Genomic DNA, 19,578 nt, shown 5'->3' with positions numbered 1-19,578 from the left:
CTGCATATTTTTCCTTGTCCAGGGGCCAGTTAAAGAGGCACCAGTATCAGCTGACTGACAAAGCAGGCAGGTTACATGCTGAGCAGGCAAATGCTCTATAATTTCATGCATTACTAGTCTTGTGATCTTTTTTCCTGAGCTGCGGTGTGGGAACCTAGAAATAGTTTACTCAGTAGCAAAAGGAAGTGGATCATCCGCACTGATGCTCGGAGATAGGCCGCTGGTAGCCTTGTTGAAATGTACATGCATCTACAATAGTGTCATGTCAGCCTTTCTGTATTTCCAGACCTGCTAGGAGAATACCAATTCCCATTTGAAGAGTTTTATACATAGATCTTAATCTTAATATACATTGTTTACAACGAGCTTATTTGTAAAATATATATAGGGCTATTTTCAAAGGTAAATTACACTTTTAAGTAATTCACTCTTAGACGTTTGAGTAACTTTACGCAGTTTGGCTAGTCTCAAAACTTGAACTTAATGTTAGTCAAAAGTGTAGACTTACAGATCTCTACTTCTTGTATAAGAGAGTGGAGGCAAACCTACGAGTGTAAGTTATTACTGAAACAAAACAGTAGTAAGTTCACAACCACACATGGCCTGCACTGGCACTGCAGCACCCTCCCATACAAAATAATATTGAATACAGGGACTTAAATCTAAACCTCATAGGAAATAACATTATTTATTAAGCTTTATTCAGCTGTTCAGACAGACAGAACATGAGCATTTTCGGGATACATACACCCAGAATCTTTTGTATTTTGTTAACCGAGCATAGTTCTCATATATTGTTAAAACCTGATCCGTTATAGCAGACATATTTGGCTTGAACAGTGTTACGTGTGAATTAAACTCACACCTCTTAATGGCAATGTGTTGATGGTTTCTCAGGTACTTGGCATCATGTGTTGGCTTAAATAGACAGATAGGATCTCAGAGCCACCCAAAGTCTCTAGGTCGTGTTGCACTTGGGAGAGAAGTGGCATAGGTTTCTGACCATTCTTTGCAAAGGGTCATGTCCTTAAGCCAGTCCTGAAAATGAGGGGCATGGCATCCCGCCATACCACAGGCAATCTAGGTTTGCAAAGCAGCATTGCAATACCTATCAGTTTGCGGTAACCCTTCCTAATATTTTTTACATATCCAAGTAGTGCCTCGCAGGTGGTATTCGTGGAAACTCATGGTCTGTCATGTCTCTCATGGCAGCAGTTACCTGTTTCCAGTCCTCATTCACAACTGGAGAGTGCCAGGCCAGATGCACGAAGTCCGTCTCCTGGAATCCACGTCACTTCCAATTGGTGTTGTTTCGGAGACCATATTGAAGCATGGTCTTCGTGTCAAGTATAGTCTATGCAGAAACCTATAATAGATTAGTCTGTACCTTCTGTTTGGTGAGACCTCCTTGGTCTGCTGACAGCAGTACATCCACATCGCATCAGCAAAGTTCCCATCACCCATCAGCACAGGAAGTGATATCAATGGATGTTCCATCATCTACCTGCACAGGAGGTGATATCACTGAATTTCCCATCATCCATCTGGACAGGAAGTAACATTACTAGGTTTCCAGTCAAACCCGTCTTTTAAAGAAGAAGTCAAGCAAGAGGACTTTATTTTCCATCACCCATCAGCACAGGAAATGACATCATGCACCCTCAACTCCTCCCCCTCCCAGGATCTATTTAATGACAGCTGTATCAGTGCACAGTGGACGAGCACAGCTGGAGCACCACTGGCATGCTGAAGGCGCACCAAAGACAAGCCCGTCTGCGACCTTCCTCTCAGCGCCAGGAACCCTAAACTCATCACCGCCCAGTGATACTCTGTAGCACTCCTTAGATAGCTAGACTCCAAACGCCATTCCCCCAACGGCTGCTTTGCTGCATCATGCACCACAGTAGGAACTTTCACCTGTACCCACTGCTGGATCTCCAGCAGCGACCCACCAACACCCAACCCCACAAAATACTTATAACGCTCTCAACAGCCCCACCCACAACATACACCACATGAACACCATGAACACAACAATGCTTACACTCCATAGCAACCCCGCACGCCAACTCCCACTCACATGCATGCTTCTCGACACACGATCACTCAGCAAACACACAACTGAAAAATGCGACCTTCTGAGCAGCAAAGCACCCAATATCCTCTTTATCACAGAGACCTGGCTCAACCCCTCATCACCTCCCGACATCGCTACAGCAATCCCAGCGGGCTACAAGAGCGCTCAACAGGACCGCCTTCGCAAGCCAGGAGGAGGACTCACTATCATCTACAAAGAATCCATCAAATGCACAACATATACAGAGGACGCAACCCTATTTATAGAACACCTGCACTTCAAGCTGCAAATATCTGAAAAATTCACCCTGAATGGAACCCTCACCTATGGACCACCTGGACCCCGAGCCACCTTTACCAGCCTCATTACGACTTTATGGCTCTGCCCACCATCGACTCCAGAGCCTACAATCTCCGAGGTGACTTTAAGTTTCACCTGGAAGACTGAAACGACCCCTGTTCTACAGTACTTCTCGAAAGCTTGAGCAACCTCTGACTCATCCAGCTTGTCACAGAATCATCACTCACCGCAGGCCACACACTGGACCCCATCTTCACCACAAGTGACAGCATTAAATACAATTCAGCCACACAGCTCACATAGACCAACCACTCCATCACCCATTTCCAAATCAATAACTTTCAAGTCAACACCCCTATTAAGTTCAGCACTCCAAGCTGCAGCTGGAGCAAATCCACAGAGCAGACCAGCTCAGCGCTTTCAGCACTGATCGGCCTAGCCTCACAGTCAGCCTCAACAAGGACATCAACAACTTCAACAACTGGACCAAGAACTGCGAGGATTCGTTCGCACATCAAACCCAGCAAGCATAGTAGATCAAACTAGCAGGCCCGCTGGTACACTGAGGACCTTCGAGACACCAAATGACACTGCAAACAGCTACAAAGGAAATGGAAAGCCAGCCACAACACCACCGACTTAACTACCTTAAAGGCTGCACTCAGACAGTATCACCAGCAAATTAGGGACACCAAGAACAAAGCACTAGTGAATCTCATTGAAGAAAGCTCCAACAGCTGCAAGGAGATCTTCTCGATCGTCAAGGATTTTACCTCGCCCTCAGCTACTGTCAACATTATTACTGCAATTCATCCTCTCAGGTGCCCCAGTGGACACATTCCCTCACAACATCTACAACCTAAGAACATCACCAATCAGCACCAACCTGACTCACATCATCAACACCAGCATCATGTCTGCCACTTTTCGGATGATCAAAAAAAATCAGAAATCTACACCCACCTTAAGAAGCCCACAGCCAACCCGAATCAACTGAGCAACTTCCGACCCGTCTCCCTGCTCCCCTATCCTGCCAAAGTGATTGAGAAGGAAATTAACAAGGAACTCAACACCCCCCCCCCCTCGAGCTTTACTATCTTCTAGACAACACACAATCAAGATTCAGAAAGAACCATACCACCTAAACAACACTCATTGCAGCCACCAATGACATTTGAAACATCCTGAATTGAGGAGAAAAAGCAGCCCTCATCCTGCTCGACCTCTTTTTGACTTTCGACACTGTCTCCCCCAACACCCTCTTCAGAAGAATTCTACAAGATTGGCATACAAGATCCGCTCTCAAATGTATCAGTTCCTTTCTCAGGGGAAGAACCCAAAGGGTCAGGCTACCACCCTTCACATCTGAGACAAAGAAACTGATATAATGTGTCCCACTGGGATTGTTCCTCAGCTCTTCTTTTCAACATATACATGACATCACTTGCCAATATCATTCGATCTCAAGACATCCCCATCATCTCCTACACTGATGGCAGCAAACTCACCCTCTCGCTGATGGACAAGACAAACACCGCCAGAACTAACTTTACCAACTGCATGACCATGGTAGCAGACTAGATGCGAACCAACTGCCCGAAGCTCGACTCCGGCAAGACGGAAGCACTGGTCTTAGGCAACTAGACCTCCCCATTCGAATCCACATGGTAGCCCTCAGAGCATGCAAAAAATATAGGGATCATCCTAGACGAAAAGCTCAACATGATGGCTCAAGTCAACTCAGTGTGCTCCTTCTACTTACATATGCTACATATAATGCGAAAGCTCTTCAAATGGTTTCCTCCGAGCACCAGACTGACCTTCGCACAAGCACTCATCACTAGCCAGCTGGACTACGGCAACACTCTATGCCGGAATCTCCTAACAAATCCTACACAGACTCCACACCATCCAGAATGCAGCCACAAGACTCATACTCGACATCCACTCAGCACCCACATAACAGCGCACCACTGGAAGCTTCACTGTATCACCATTCAAAAAGGCAACCAATTCAAACTTCTCACACACACATACAAAGCCCTACACAACACAGAACCAGAATACCTGAACAGCCCCAGACACTTTCCCCAACCCATCAGACACTCACACTCGGCCTCACTTGCACACAAGCCTCACATCCGCAAAAGCAAAACTGGAGGGCGCTCATTCTCCTGCATCACATCAAAGACGTGGAATTACTTCCCTCAACCCACAGGGCCTCCTCCTCACTTATTGAGTTCCTCAAGAAGCTGAATACCCGGATCTACATATAAGCTCCTTGGTACCACACACCAACAAACCTTGTCCAATCTCCAGATACCCTCTTGGGTGATTTGTGCATTTTACAGATCAACATAACATTACACTGATAATTCTGCAGGTGAACGCCCAGGTGTTCCCCACCCCTATCCTTCCCATAACAATGTTATATAGAATAGTGATTAGTTCAATAGGGCGGGGCATAGATAATATAACAAACAATATCGAATATTAGATTGGCTGCTCTGGGAATGTTGGGCATAGCTTATGTGTTTGTGCGACATATCCTGTGTAGGACCACAGTAGGTATCACAGGCGGACGGACATCCTTGACAAATGTGTGACTACAGGAGTCCACTCCCTCCAGAATCACTATCAGCTGCATATTCCCTGTAGCTCTCATCTTATTCCTGGTGGTGGGAACTGTAAGTACGGTAGAATCACTGCACCACAGCACACCTTAGCTCGGGTGCTGTAATATATCCACAATTCACTTGCTTTGGTCCTGAAGAAAGCCTCAGCACCCCTGTCGAGGCTGAAACATGTCAACCATTTAAGGGAGATAATGAAGTCCAACTATATCTTCACAATATCTGTTTTTAACCGTGCCCTAGAACCTTGAGAGTAAAGGTAGTTATTGAGCATCCTAGAGGCACTTTAAACCACAATTTAAGCACCCTATTCTCACGCACAAAACCAAAACCCGCTCCGCTGTAACTCAGGCATCGCAGCACAGCTGGGTTGCATGTGGCAGCCCAGCTGGGAACCCAATGATGTAGCATGCAACCAACCAGGTTAAAGGCTGAGGGTTCTTTTAAAAAACCCACTGTTTTGATTTCCCATTCCTGTGTATGACATTGTCATCCTTGCATTTGGATCCCCTAACGGGTCCGCCCACGTTGTTGTTTACTACAGTGCGACATATCTCACCATAGGTTGTGATTTCCATAAGCGTATTGGGTGCCTCCGCCAGGTATACCTGGAATGTCTTAAATTTATGGTCTAAGAAAAGGTCCCCCAAGCTCGATGATCTTTTTCTTATGGAGAGGCACCATTATGGTAGATACACATTCTACCTGTAATCAGTACTAATGTTTGATAGGAATGAGGGTGAATGAATCAATGTGACAGTACATATGAATGATAAGCGAGACATCGCTCATGTGGTGTATTTCACTGTGTGGGTCTCTCTTGTTGCGCTAATAGGTTGGAGATCTGAGGATCTTTGCAATGGGAGTGGATGTATTAATCCCTTCTTGAGAGTAAGGTGTGGTATTTTTCTACTGTTGTGAATCCAGTGATGGATAAATTGTGCCTACACTACCAGATAGTATACTTCAAAGCCACCTTTATAGTATGGTAGTTGAAGTCTGCGCCAGATTATTCTAGATTGCATACCTGGCCATGCCAGTTTTATCATGATAGTGTTAAGATGCTTGGAAAATGCCTTACTGAGTGGAAATGGGAATTTTTTGGAGGCGGTACATCAGCTTTGGCAATGCTACCATCATCATTAATGCAATCCTACCAGCTTGCATTAGTGGGAGCCTGATCCACCGGTTTACAAGTGCACTGGTTTTCTATAGGCATTTCCTTTAATTTTATGGTTAGAGAGTCTAAATATCATTGTGGTATTGTATTCCAAGATTTGGACCGGGTCTGTCTGCCACTGCAGTGGGAAGTCTAATGTGGGCTATGTTGTGGCGGTCGTAAGTGGAACCATAACCAATTTTGACCAATTAATCTGATGGCCAGACCAATGACCATAATGACTGTCTCCTGTATAAGTGGGTTCAGATTCACACTGGAATGTCTTACCATTTATAGAGCATCATCAACAAACATCGACAGTAGTGTATCACGGAATCCCAAACTCACCCCCTTTCATGATGAAATTCTCTCAGTATGCATGGCAGGGGTTCATTGTGAGGGCAAACAATATTGGTGAGAGAGGACATCCCTGACGCATTCCATGACTCACTGAGAGGGCAGCCGACAATGCACCAGTTACCCAGACTCAGAAATCTGGCCAGTGGTTCTGCATACATAAGTGTAACCCACTGAAAAATAGTCTTACCGAGCCCCATTCTTTCTAATACTGCCATCAGAGATGGCCGTTCAACTGTGTCAAATGCCTCTGCGGCATCTAGGAATGTAGCCAAAACAGGCAGGCCTGGATTTATTTGATGAGTGAGTGAAAATAGTGTTCTCAAATTGTCCGCAGTAGACCTACACGGAATAAAAACAGATTGATACAGTTGGATTAAGTGTGTCAGCAATGGCAGCATTCTATGTACAAGTAGTTTGGTTAGAATTTTACTGTCCACGTTAACGAGGGACTGTCGAGTAGTTTCCACTAATCCGTAGGACCTGCAAATTTGTTGGACAACATAAACTTTGGGAGAGGCGCCTAGATTCCCAGCACCCCACAGGATATGTTGGCCTAAAGACCAGTTAGCTGACAGTGCCACAAGCCCTCCTAACCTCACCAAGGAGCGAATGGTTTCTGGCAACCACTGAACAGGACAACCGTGACCCCTCAGGGATCGTGGCTACAGATCAGAACCTTTTGCTCAGTCACTCATGCTTACTTGTGCTCAGAGAAATATACAGAGACTACACAGTGGGACGTTTTCAATATATTTATTGAAACAACATTATTCTTATATAGAATACATGTGCTGCGATAACCAGTAGCAAGAAGCAGATGAAAGTGATTACAAGCACCAAAAGCGTAAATAGTAGATATAGTTCTACCACGGTGCTAAAACAGTGTATATATGCAGGCATATAAACAAGGCAGTAATCAGGCATACTCCTACTATGCAAACTCTACTCTAAGTGTAACTAGAGTGTGTGTAGGTGTAGAGCCAAGAATCTCTCAAAGGGATGATCCAACCCCATTACCTGTTGGGGGAGAATGAAGGACCCCGCACATACTGGACACCCCTCACAGAGTTATCAGACTGCTGCGTGGTGAAGTCTCAGCATGCAGGGACCCTCGGTGTCAGCTGAATTGCCTCCTCTGCTAATCTTATGGGATGCTCTTTATGTTTAATAGAAAGCAGCTTTGCGATGTGCGTATAGATTAGCGATGTTATGGATTGTAGTTAGCCCTGTCGCCCCTTGGATGAAGATAGAAGCATCATTTGTACATAGTGCGTAGAAGGGCCTTGTACATGATGTTCGAGGCATTGTGATAATGTTGTGCGAAGCTAGATGGGTAAACAAAGTAGTTTAAGAGAAAGTAATCCAACATTGTCGTGCACACAAATGTGTGCAAAAGGTCAGGCCGAAATGTAAGAAATTACCAGCTTCGCTACTTCGGCCTAACAGGATAGGGGCCGACATGATTCACATTTTATTGGGGGTATATCCGGCGTAAGTAGGGTTATACCTATGTCCTTTCTAAGGGACAGTGGGAGTCTACCCACCCTGTATGCTTCATCGTGAACCTCTGGAAGAAGAGCAGCCAGTTTTTCTACATATTCCTTATAAAATTCAGCTGGGAGTCTATCACTCGCCAGTGTGCTCCCATTTTTGAGCTGCTGTTTAATCACAGATTTTATTTCTTCTGTAGTGATCAGTTGGGATAGGATTGTGCACTCTTCTTGTCCCAGCCATGCCAGCGTAGCCCTATCCAGATATTTGTGTATATCTACAATAACTTCCTATGATTTGGAGGTATACAGCTCCCTATCAAAATTTACAAAGGTCTCAAGTAATTTAGCGGGTTTGCCCCCCTAGGCTGGGCTTGTGTGTACATATGTGTTATGTACTTGGCTTCCCAGCTAGGTTTTGTAAGTGTAGCTAAGTTATGTCCTGACCTATCACCCTCCCCGTAGTGCTGCACCAGATTATATTTGCTCATCAATTTCACCTCCCTCTCTGCCTGTTCTTTAAATTCCGCTAATTTAGAATTCATAGTGCCCAGATCCGCTTCATCTACAGAGGTATCAAAATGTTGTTCAATGTCCCACAGTTCCCTCTCTAGTTGCGTAAATCTAGCTCTCATAGACTTGAGGATACCATTTTCCATAGCGATACATTACGCATGGATGACGACCTTTACGGCTTCCCATAATGTAGCACTGGCGGTGACCAAACACTTATTCACCTCTAATCAGTTTTTGATGGCCAGTCTTATCTTCTCTTTATATTCAATGACATCAGAATGAGTCTCCTAGCTATGTAACCTATGTTCCAAAAGACCACTTTCGCATTGTCTTCAAAGTGCCGGTGACTTGGAACCCACAGGATATTTTAAAAGAACCCTCACTCATCTACCTGGTAGGTGACATGCTTCATCATTGGGTTCCCACCCCCTGGTTGCCAAATGCTCCCAGTGTGTGCTGTGATGCTTGATTACAGCGGAGCTGGTTTTTTTTGGGTGATCTTGTGACTGTCAGTGTGAAGTGATGATTTAAAATTAGCTCGAGATTCCCTCTCACAGGTCATAAATTTATCTGCAGGAGTCTCAGTCAATGTTCAGAGATTTCTCCAAGTGTTGCAAGTCAGCTGACACTCAAGCCGCTGCACATACTCCGTCTCACTAGGCCTGTCCCATTCTCACTAGTTGCCAGCAGGGAGTGAGTCACGGCCCTCGCACTATTCAGCAGCCATGCCAAGAGGTCCCTGTTTTTCTTTGTGGTGCGTCGGGTCGCCCGAGGCTGCATGAGCAGTACAAGCCAGCCAGGAGGCAGGCTACTTCTTCACGGGTTCCGCTTCCTCTGGCTGGCAGTCTCCCAACAAGATACCTTGCTCACACCGACTATTTACTGATACCTTGGCACATGCTCTTCAGGTGAACATTCCAGTGCGGAACAAATGTTTTTAACAAATAAATGCACCTGCCCTCGGAGCTCTTTTAGAATGCTGCCATCCTGATTCAGTGCTTGAGCATGCCAGAAATAAAGTTAATTTAAATATGCATAATTTAATATTAAAATGTGTATAATTAATATACATAATTATTATTTAATCATAACATATTCTAATAAGCTTTTTTAATGTAAATACATTTTTTTTAAATATAATTCAATTATTTTCAATTGTTTATAATCACTTTATATTGCATAATAAAACATATAATTTAATTTCATTAGGTGGGATTTTTTTTTTAAATTTAAATGTGCAATGTGACGATCTCCAACCTAACTGTGGAGTCTCCCTATGGTGAAATATAAATACAATGTACAAATGTTATTTATTTTAAAAACAAATTCTGCATAAAATAGGAATATAGACTAATTTTATATATGTATTTTAAAAGTAGAATTAAAGAAAAAATGCTACAGTACTACTAATTTAATGTTTAATCAATGTACATTAATCTTATATTTCTAAAGTTTAAATAAAAAAAATACAAAGTAAAATAAAAAAAATGTTTTTGTGTATTAAACATTATGAAAAGTGATGTTAGAATTTAACAAAAGTGATATAATTTAATCATATTTTAATACAATGTATGGTTACATCAATTTCCTAATTAAAAATTGATAAAAATATATATGTAAATGATAAATGTGTACTTTTTATATTTTTAACATTGAGCTGTAATTTGATTTATCTTAACATTATTTGATGTGGATTTAAATCTCTATTTTTTTCTATGGGAGGGCATTGCAGTACCAGTGGTTGGCCATGTTTGGTTCTGGACTTACTTCGGGCCTTATTACGAGTTCTGCCAAAGCTGTGGTGATGGTCCGTGGACATTAGGGCTGTGACGTTTAAACTGCGCAGCGGTCTGAGGTTTCTAATCTGCTGGTGGTGAAGGCTGCGGCACCGCCAAGCATATTAAGCATTTCCTCACCCCTGCACTTTTCATTGCTGTGCGACTGCCATGAAAAGTGCAGTGGTCCGGGAACAAAGGGGGGGCCTACAGGGCCCCCTTGTGCTTTTGCGCCATTGAGTGCATGCAAGGGGGCACATAATGTGCCCCCTGTCTGCATGCACCCTCATGTTCCTTCACGGAATGAAATGCACAACATTGTGCATTTCGGTCCGTGCAGGAACATGCTTTGACGTTCCCATTGCAGTGCTTATTTTAAAGGCACCGTCATGGGCGCGCCAAAGAACTACCCACCAGCGACTTAAAAAGTCGTAATATGGTAGGCGTTTCATTTTGGCTTTGGCGGTGTGGGAGCGGGCACCAGCGCGGCAGCTACCCTCTGACACCGCCTAAGTCATAATAAGGCCCTTTATCTCTGAGCTGGAGCAATTTAATACTGCTTTGGGTCCCTTTTTGACTGTTGTAATTTTAGTAGTGCAGTTTGTGAATAGCAATGTGTCCGTTCCTTAAACCCCTCCCTGATCCTTTCTAAATTCTCCTTTAATCTTGCCTACTCCCCCCCCCCTTTAGTCAAAAGTATTCCTCATTTTCCATCCACTCGCCTCTGTCCCGCCAACATTTACTACTAAAACATACACCTACATATGTGGAGACTGCACATTCCTGGTGGGGATCTTCACACAGAAAATGATAGACGAGGCGGAGGCAGAAACTCCACACAGGTTTGTGAATAGCATTTTGCAGCACGTTTGTAGTACTATTGGTGTACTAAAACGTACTACAAAATGCAGTTTGTGAATAGGCCTCATATATCTTTTTGTATCATCCATAACAAAGTATGTTTGATTGGTAATATTTCGCAATGTGAAAAACATTCATCCTGACAAATAACGAATTGTCTTTATCCTTGAAACTCTCTTTTTACATATTAGTCTGACACATAAAGAATCTGTTTCTTTTTTACAGATTGTGGCAACGTTACTAATTCAGCATGAAAGATTGCGAGGAGTACAGTCATCCGGTGTCCTCTTCATTTTTTGGTTTTTAGCAACACTTTGTGCAATAGTACCTTTCCGGTCCAAGATCATTGTCTCTTCAGCCGAGGTAAGCACCTATCTGATGAAGGAGGAAAAATACAAGAACATGCCAATTACCTGTACTTAATTTGTAAAATTATTTGTTAAACTTCAATGTGCCAAATGTTGAGGCTGTGTTGTCTTGAATCTACGGCATGCCTTTTTTTTCCACTATCAGACACTTCATGCCCCTTTTATCTCTATCTTTGTGATGGCTTTTCCGTCTTTCTCTTTCTCCTTCTTGCCCTGTGTTTGTTTTCCCTTCACTTGCTCTTGGTCAATTTCTGGTGAGGAAAAAATAAAGCGGGTCCTCAAAAATGGGTCCTGGAGGGCTGCACTGGAAACCACCAGCTCAAATTAAGCACTACCAACTACGCATTTTCTCATTAACTTGTGTAACAGAGAGGAAATGTTCTGTGCTTTTTGTGGAATTAAATTGTATTTCTCTTTTCTCGGATGTACTTTACATCTGATGGTTGTTGTAAATGAGGCAATTTAGAATTTTTGGCACTTAGCTATACAACGAAAATACAAGGAATTATAGGAGGATTAGATTAGAGGATTGTGAACAAGCAACTCTAATCAGCATATATAGTTTCACTCTGATGCCCATTTTCTCCTCGGAAGGGGGCCCTATCCATTTGGATTTGGCGGCATATGGAAAACCAATTAACTCCCTTTTATATTGTTTTGTGTATTTCTATATTATTTTTAATGGTGGTATATAGAATAGTTTCGCATTGCTGGTACTTACTTACGAATACATTTTTTCACACTAGGGCCATGTTAAGGATATGTTTCGATTTACAACGTTTTACATCTATTTTTCACTTCTTGTGGCTCAGCTGATCCTCTCCTGCTTTAAAGAGCGCCCTCCGTTTTTCTCTCCTGCCACGTCTGATGCTGTAAGTATGCATATATGCTGTTATTTAGTTCACTTTTTAATTTGTTAACATGCATGTTATGTGTAGATTTTGTGGGTCTCTTTTTTTTAATTAGAGGGGAGCAGATGTGGTCTAGTAGCTAGTTCGTTGTTCTGAGTTCAGATCTATCTAGATCATGACTTTCTGAGCACATCATTTTATCTCCATGTGTCAAAAAAATGTAAATGTGTGAAAGGCACTTATAAATGTTCTACTTTGTTCTAATTGTATCATTGAAAGGTGTAAATCCCCTCTTGAGGTCACAATTTCGGATTGTCTCTCAACAGCTCCCAATCATAACAGGCATTTACAATGTAACGTTTCGGCATTGTTAAAGTTAGAGTTATTGGCATTGCTCATGACATTATTTTTGTTTATGTTTTTGTTTTTAAAACATTTAAAGAAACTGCATTGTTATTTACAATGTCAATAGCTTAATCACTCTCAAATTAGTATGGACACACCCTTGAACTAAAAATGTGCATAAAGAGCCCATTTTGGAACTGCCCAAGACCCGAATGTGTATTTGTCCGAAGACATATGGTTTGGATTTGGTAGCAAACACCTGATGCCAATATGCAGTCTGAGTTCAAAATGTACAACTGGCAGGCAGTGGCAGGCATTTGTGAAATCACTCGGCTTTTATGCGTCGGATTGAGCAGCCATGAATCCGATGACTACATGCGAATGCTTGATAATATGCCCCCTCTTTTTTTGGTAAAACGCGCGATAATTCTCTTTGCAGATTTTTCGTGTATACACAAACCTGCATATGCACAGACACGCACCCCAACGGTACGCACACGTATGCATCACGCACACACTGCTCAAGCTCTACGAAACGTTGTGCCCCTCAGATCCCCCTATAAATTACCCCTTCGACCAGTTAGTTACAAATTCCGCTGTTGAACTTTTCCAGGTGAAGGAGAAGAGTGGGATATGGGGAGTTATCTGACTCCGGGTCTCCGTATGTCTCGGAATTAAAACGGGAAAGCGTTATTTGAAATAGAATGACAGGTTCCAGCTATCTATTGAGGAAGAAAATGGCGAATATGTATTCAAGTGGTTAATTTGCTACTTTGCATTAATGAGGATCGGCAAACGCAGTGCTTCCACAATCAAGTGATGTTGGTTACACTGTTTGCCTTCTTCTCGGTATTTCGGATCCCTGACCTTTACCTTTCCAAATCTGCCTCCAACTCCGATACTTGTGCCGCGGCTCTAACGGGCGCTCTGCCGGTGGCAGGCGAGGGCTTCTTCCTGGCTGCAGACATTGGCCGTCCTGGTGCTTCGTGCCTTGGACAGATTACTGGATGACGCGGTGAACGTCGAAATCTCCTGGCAGTTTCCGGGAACCGGCGATATGCGACTGGAAAGAGCACTAACTTGAGTCCTCCGATAAAGTGGCGGCCATCTTAAAAAGAGGGCAGCTGATTTAATATGGGGCTGAACTGTGTACGGAATGTTACATATTGAATAAAATCCAGAAGAGAAGATGCAATTTGCAATATGGGTATGCAGTAATTCAGCGCATGTACTCTACGGTATTTCAAAAATCGTATATAATGTTTCAATATTTGCTACACGGATAACATATTTCAACGACCCTGAGTTTAAACTGTGAAAACGAGTTACTTATTGTAATATTAAAATCTGATTTCAAGTGTTTTATCTTTTTTGTTCATGTTACTTTTCCGGTCTAAAATGTCCGCGGACATAGCGTAGCTTTGAGACTGAGCTGTCACGGGGGTTCACTCCAGCAATCCAGTTAGTGGTGTAGCAAGAATATACAGAGACACCACCGCCTTTCTCCGAGGTCAAGCAGAAATGCCTCGGAGAAACGCAGTGGCGTTTTCGGATTCGGGGTCGTGTTTTTCTTTCTCTCCTCTTGCCATTGGCTGGAATGTTTACATTCCAGAGGAGAGAAAGAATCGAAAAAACACGCCCCCGAATCTGAAAAAGACAGGGCTTGTTTGGAGAGACAATGCTCTTCTCCAATGGCTGACCAGTATTTCAGAGGCCAGCCAACGGAGAAAAGGTTAAAAAAAAGGGGCGGGTTAAAGCCCCACTCCTAAACATTAAATCTCGGAGCGTGACTGCGCAAGCGCAGCCTCCGAGCCGAGACCTAAAAAGGCACTCTGTTGCTTCCTAGCTAGGCTTCTACACTATACAATATGTAAGAATTTGGGTTATTACATCCTGCACAAGTAATAGGTTCACAATGTTCCCTCACTGGGAACAAATCACCTCACTGTAGCGCTTGACTCTTTCAGGGTAGAGAAGCAGAGCAGTCCAAGGCCTACTGAGTGGAGGTGGTGTGGGCTACACTTCCTTCTTATTGCTGATGGTGCCCCTGCCTGTTTTAGGGCCACCACAATTAACAAAGTGATATTCAAATAATCCCCACAGGGCAATATGGGGCACCCCAGCAGGGAAGCGGTGATTATGTAATTAGAGGCTCTCGCTGGTATGGGGAGAACCGCGGTTTCTTTTGGCACGAGACCTCACAATATATTTAGATTTTCTTATTCTTAGGGGTGCCCTGTCCCACCCAGACACTCCAAACTTCAGTCTAATAGAGCTGCGCGGGGAGTCCACTCCGCCTGACTGGCTTGTCTTTGCCAGCGTGGGAGCCAGGAGCCTTGTTCTCCCTGCCCACTCCATGCTCTGTTGGGTGATGGCTGCCCTGCTCCCCACAAACACAGGCACAGGGAGCAGAGGCAAGGCCCCACTAATAGGACATCTTTTGAATCTCTCACTAGTAGAAGGTTATGTTCCACCTGAATGGAAAGTGGTTCAGATAATGCCTATTCGTAAAAACATGAATGTCCCTCTGACTGACCTGACCAATCTTCGTCCTATTTCACTTCTGCCTTTTCTGAGCAAAGTACTAGAGAGGCATGTTAATAAACACCTCTCTAGTTATGTCAAAATATCAGATAACTTGGATCCCTCACAGTCAGGTTTTAGGCCTAAATATAGCACCGAACCAGCCTTACTAGCGGTAACAGATAACATCAAAATAACCCTGGATAAAGGCCATTCTATGATTCTGGTGCTATTAGACCCATCAGCTACATTCAACACCATTTCTCATCAAATACTACTCAGAAGACTGAAGGAGATAGGACTAAGGGATTCTGCCTTTCGCTGGATGGCTAGTTTCCTCTCTGGCCGGACTCAGATGGTTAACCTAGGCTCATATCGTTCGGCACCCACAGAACTTACCAAGGGAGTTCCCCAAGGCTCTTGTTTGAGCCCCTCTTTATTTAATATCTATGTAGCTCCATTGGCTAATGTTCTGAGGAAGCAGGGGTTTATTCCAATATCGTACGCTGACGATACGCAGCTACTCTTTCCCTTCAATGAACTAACCCCGGCTACCAGGAAACCTTCTCCTTGGGCATGAACGCTATTTCACAATGGATGAGGAACAATTTCCTTCAGTGTAATGTTGGGAAGACCGAGCTCTTACTCTTTGGTGAAGCCCCACTATTATGGTCTCCCAACTGGTGGCCCCTAATCTTGGAAAGCCTCCTATTCCTAAAACCTCTGTTAAGAACTTGGGGGTCCGATTAGATCAAGCTCTAACTTTTAAAGAACATGTTGGCCAGACGGTCGGTGCATGCTTCTACACCTTGGGTATTCTCCGACGAGTCTTTCCTTTACTTCCAGATTCTGTAAAAAAGACACTGACTCTCATACTGAGTCGTCTAGACTATTGCAATGGTCTGCTGTTGTCTGCAACTGAAGCGTCAATCGACAAATTGCAGGTGGTCCAAAATATGGTGGCGCGACTGGTTTTGAACATGCCATCTAGATCTGCCTCCCGCCCTCTCTTATTAAAACTTTGTTGGCTCCCAATACGACAACGGATTAAATTTAAGATCTGCTGCACCATTCACAAAGCATTATTCAATCTTGGTCCTAGCTATCTGGCAGAACAATTCAGCCTCTATCTTCCCCCAAGATCTCTGCGCTCCAGTACCAAACATCTACTGATAGTTCCCAGAATCAGGAGAGCAAGAGCAGGAGGGAAATCTCTATCATACCTTGGACCGAAATATTGGAATGAACTTCCCGCTTCTTTAAGAGAATGCTCAAATCACTTAGCTTTCAGGAAATTACTCAAAACCATTTTCCTTTGCTTCTAATAAAAATAAACAGAATTAATTTCACAGCCTTCGTTACACAACTGATACGCTTCCACAAAAGCGCAGAGATACTCCTTGGAGTCGATTCTGGCGCTATATAAACTCCTAAATAAAATAAATAAATCACCATTGGGGGGGCGTGTTGGTGCTCCTCGTTTTCTTTTCTGGTGTCGGAGTCTTGAGTTGGGGGTCCCTAACTCATTTCTGCTTCCTTACTGGGGTGCATCAGCTCTCCCGTTCACCTTGCATCGGCCCTGGGGGTGGGAATGCGCCTAGGGAGGGGACCCCACAGATGCCCCACCCTGGGTAAAATAGAAAATAATCCTCACTCGCAGGCCCTGGCCCTCCTTTAGGATAATTTAAGGAAGATGCGGCGGAGCCTCACACACTTCAGTCATCCTAGCCACAGAAGTTGTGTACTTTGCAAGGATCTTGTTCCACTGGCTCCCTGAGCCAGCTTTCCTCTTGTTCTTTGTCAGCTGGTTCTCAGGGGGAATAGGGGAGTCAACATTACTTGGGGAGACCCACTGGTCCTAGGTTCAGCTGTGGGCAGAGTCCTTAGTCCTTTAGAGCATCAGGCAGCTTGTCCTTCCAGTTGTCATAGCTGTTATCACCATCGAGTTGCAGTAAAAAGCATCCTCTCTCCCTTGTGCAAGGGTTTTCAAATGAGGGGTGGAAAGTTCTAGAAGCCAAGCACCCCTGGCTAATCCTATGGTGCCACATGATCTCTCTACACCTGTCCCAGCCCTCCTGCACAGCATACTGGGACAGTTCAAGATGGCGCCTTCCGTACATCACTGATCACATCTCATCTGACAGCCTCAGCTCTGCCCCTGGCTGATATCACTGCCAAAGCCATTTTCACTAAAAGTCCCCCCTGTTTTAGCTCCAGTTGTCTGGGCATCCTCCTTTGTTCACTGGGCATGAGCTGTTCCCTCCCTGGTAAAGTGTGCCAGGTAATTAACAGATGCAGATTCTCTTCCCCATCCCTCCCTTCTCAGGAGCTGAGGGAAGCACTGTTAATTACTCCTATTGTGTGGGAAGGCTTTTGTTCCATCTGCTGGGATGCAGAGTAATTATCTCAGCCAAGAAGGGTGAGAAAATACCTTCATTCTGATCCTAAGCTGAGGAAGAGAACAATGACAATTCCGAACAGCCCATAAGATGTACATATCTGTGCACGAGACTTGCATATTTGAACTGGGTGCACGCTTTTCACCCCATTGTGGTATCTCTTTGTAGGCCAAAGGGAAGCGAACCGGCAGATTTCCTTCAAAGTCTATAATAAAATGTCACTGCAGACCACACAGTAAATCACACTGACCATCCCCACTACTACTATAAGGCCTACCCCAGGTCAATAACTACCACTGCAGAGTCCCCTCAGTGCCAGGTTTCCTGTGCACAGTTACTGGATTGTGCACAACGATATTCTTCCTCATGTTGTTGTCATACATACTCTAATACATGAGCTACCAGCCCACGTCTCCCCCCCCTCTCCCTGCCAAAATCCTCTTGTTAAAAATTTGGTCCCGTTAAATTATTTAGGATGTAAAGAAAAAACAATTGGTAGGAGTGCTTCTGACCCCCAGCGCTCTTTCCACAAATGTAGACATGTACAACAATGATATGTAAATAGCTACTTTTAATGGCCCTTATATATTCTGCCACCTCCAAGTGCATCTCCCTAATCTTTATTTATATATGACTACCGATAAGCACCTAGTACTGGTATATGTGACTTTGTAGAGTGCATTAGTTTGAAATACTTACGGTTGATTCAATACATCAATAAAATAATACCTAAATAAGAATTTACCCACAGATATCAGGAATGCATTTATCTTCTACTGAAACATGAGCCAATTGCTGTGGTCAGTGGTCAGTTTCCATTATTTGAGTACAAAACCAGTGAGTAAAAATCTATCTATCTATCTATCTATCTATCTATCTATCTATCTATCTATCTATCTATCTATCTATCTATCTATCTATCTATCTATCTATCTATCTATCTATCTATCTATCTATCTATCTATCTATCTTACAAACACATCTGAGAGCAGTATACATCCACAAATTCAATAATACACAGATGATTAGTCTTCTTGTTCATTCATTTAATGATGTTTTAATTCTTGTTTCTTTAGAAGTCAGGTATAAACAGAATAATACACTTAGAATTTATGTATACATACTTATTTCTTTACAAATATACATACATTCTTTAATATTCTTAACTTGAGTTAGTACACTCTAACAGTATCCTCCCCTACAAGTTATAATGTACTTATAAAAGCAAAAAAGAAGAAAGAAAGAAGAAAGAGGGAAAAAAGAGGAAAATAATACTAAAAAAGGGGAAATGAAAGAGAAAAGGAAAGCTAGTCTGACACATTATTAAACTACCTTAAATCTTTAGTTCACCACTCTATGTATCTAATATCCATGTACATTTATAGCATGGTTAGCGCAGGAGCAGAGTTATACCTTATCTTCCATTATTAGTCACTTTTCTACAGAGCTCGAAAAGAATCTTCCAAAATGATATGGGATCCCTATATTTTGAAGCGGTTCCTAAAATAAAATTAATTCGTTATTTATTTAATTTTCAATTTTAAGCCCTAATATCTTCAATCTTCTACCTATTATTAGCACCAAAGTGCCTAAGAAAGTAATCTCACCTTATTCATGGATATATTCCACACAGAAATCTTGTCATTTACATTTTTGTTATAGATGAATTTTATTAGCGTTCCATGATACAAGAATAACAATAAAATCTATTTAGTCCCACTATGCTCACTGATATAATAGAAATGTAATGCATTAATCAAATGTCTTACAGAGTCCATTTTAAACACTATACTATCTTTTAAACTTAAATGGCAGAATATAATGAAAATGTGTTGCGTTAATCAAATGTCTTGCAGAATCCATTTAAGCACTATACTATCTTTAAAATTTTTAAATGGCAAAGTGAAAAAAGGATTAGAAT

At 42.9% G+C, this 19,578-nt stretch overlaps 1 protein-coding gene across 1 annotated transcript in view; it reads left to right on the top strand.

Moving 5' to 3' along the window:
• The window catches only part of ABCC3 (ATP binding cassette subfamily C member 3), a 693,015-nt gene that overhangs the window by 260,631 nt on the left and 412,806 nt on the right, over window positions 1-19,578 (top strand). The window contains exons 4-5 of the mRNA XM_085616719.1: window positions 11,397-11,534; window positions 12,286-12,411. Coding sequence (XP_085472845.1) covers window positions 11,397-11,534; window positions 12,286-12,411 — 264 coding nt within the window. The remainder of the gene's footprint in view (window positions 1-11,396; window positions 11,535-12,285; window positions 12,412-19,578) is intronic.

Source organism: Triturus cristatus, chromosome 7 (assembly GCF_964204655.1).
Source record: "Triturus cristatus chromosome 7, aTriCri1.1, whole genome shotgun sequence".
In the NCBI taxonomy this organism is placed as follows: Eukaryota; Metazoa; Chordata; class Amphibia; order Caudata; family Salamandridae; genus Triturus; species Triturus cristatus.
The sequence above is the reverse complement of the archived record's forward strand: the minus strand, read 5'-3'. Positions and strand labels throughout refer to the sequence as shown.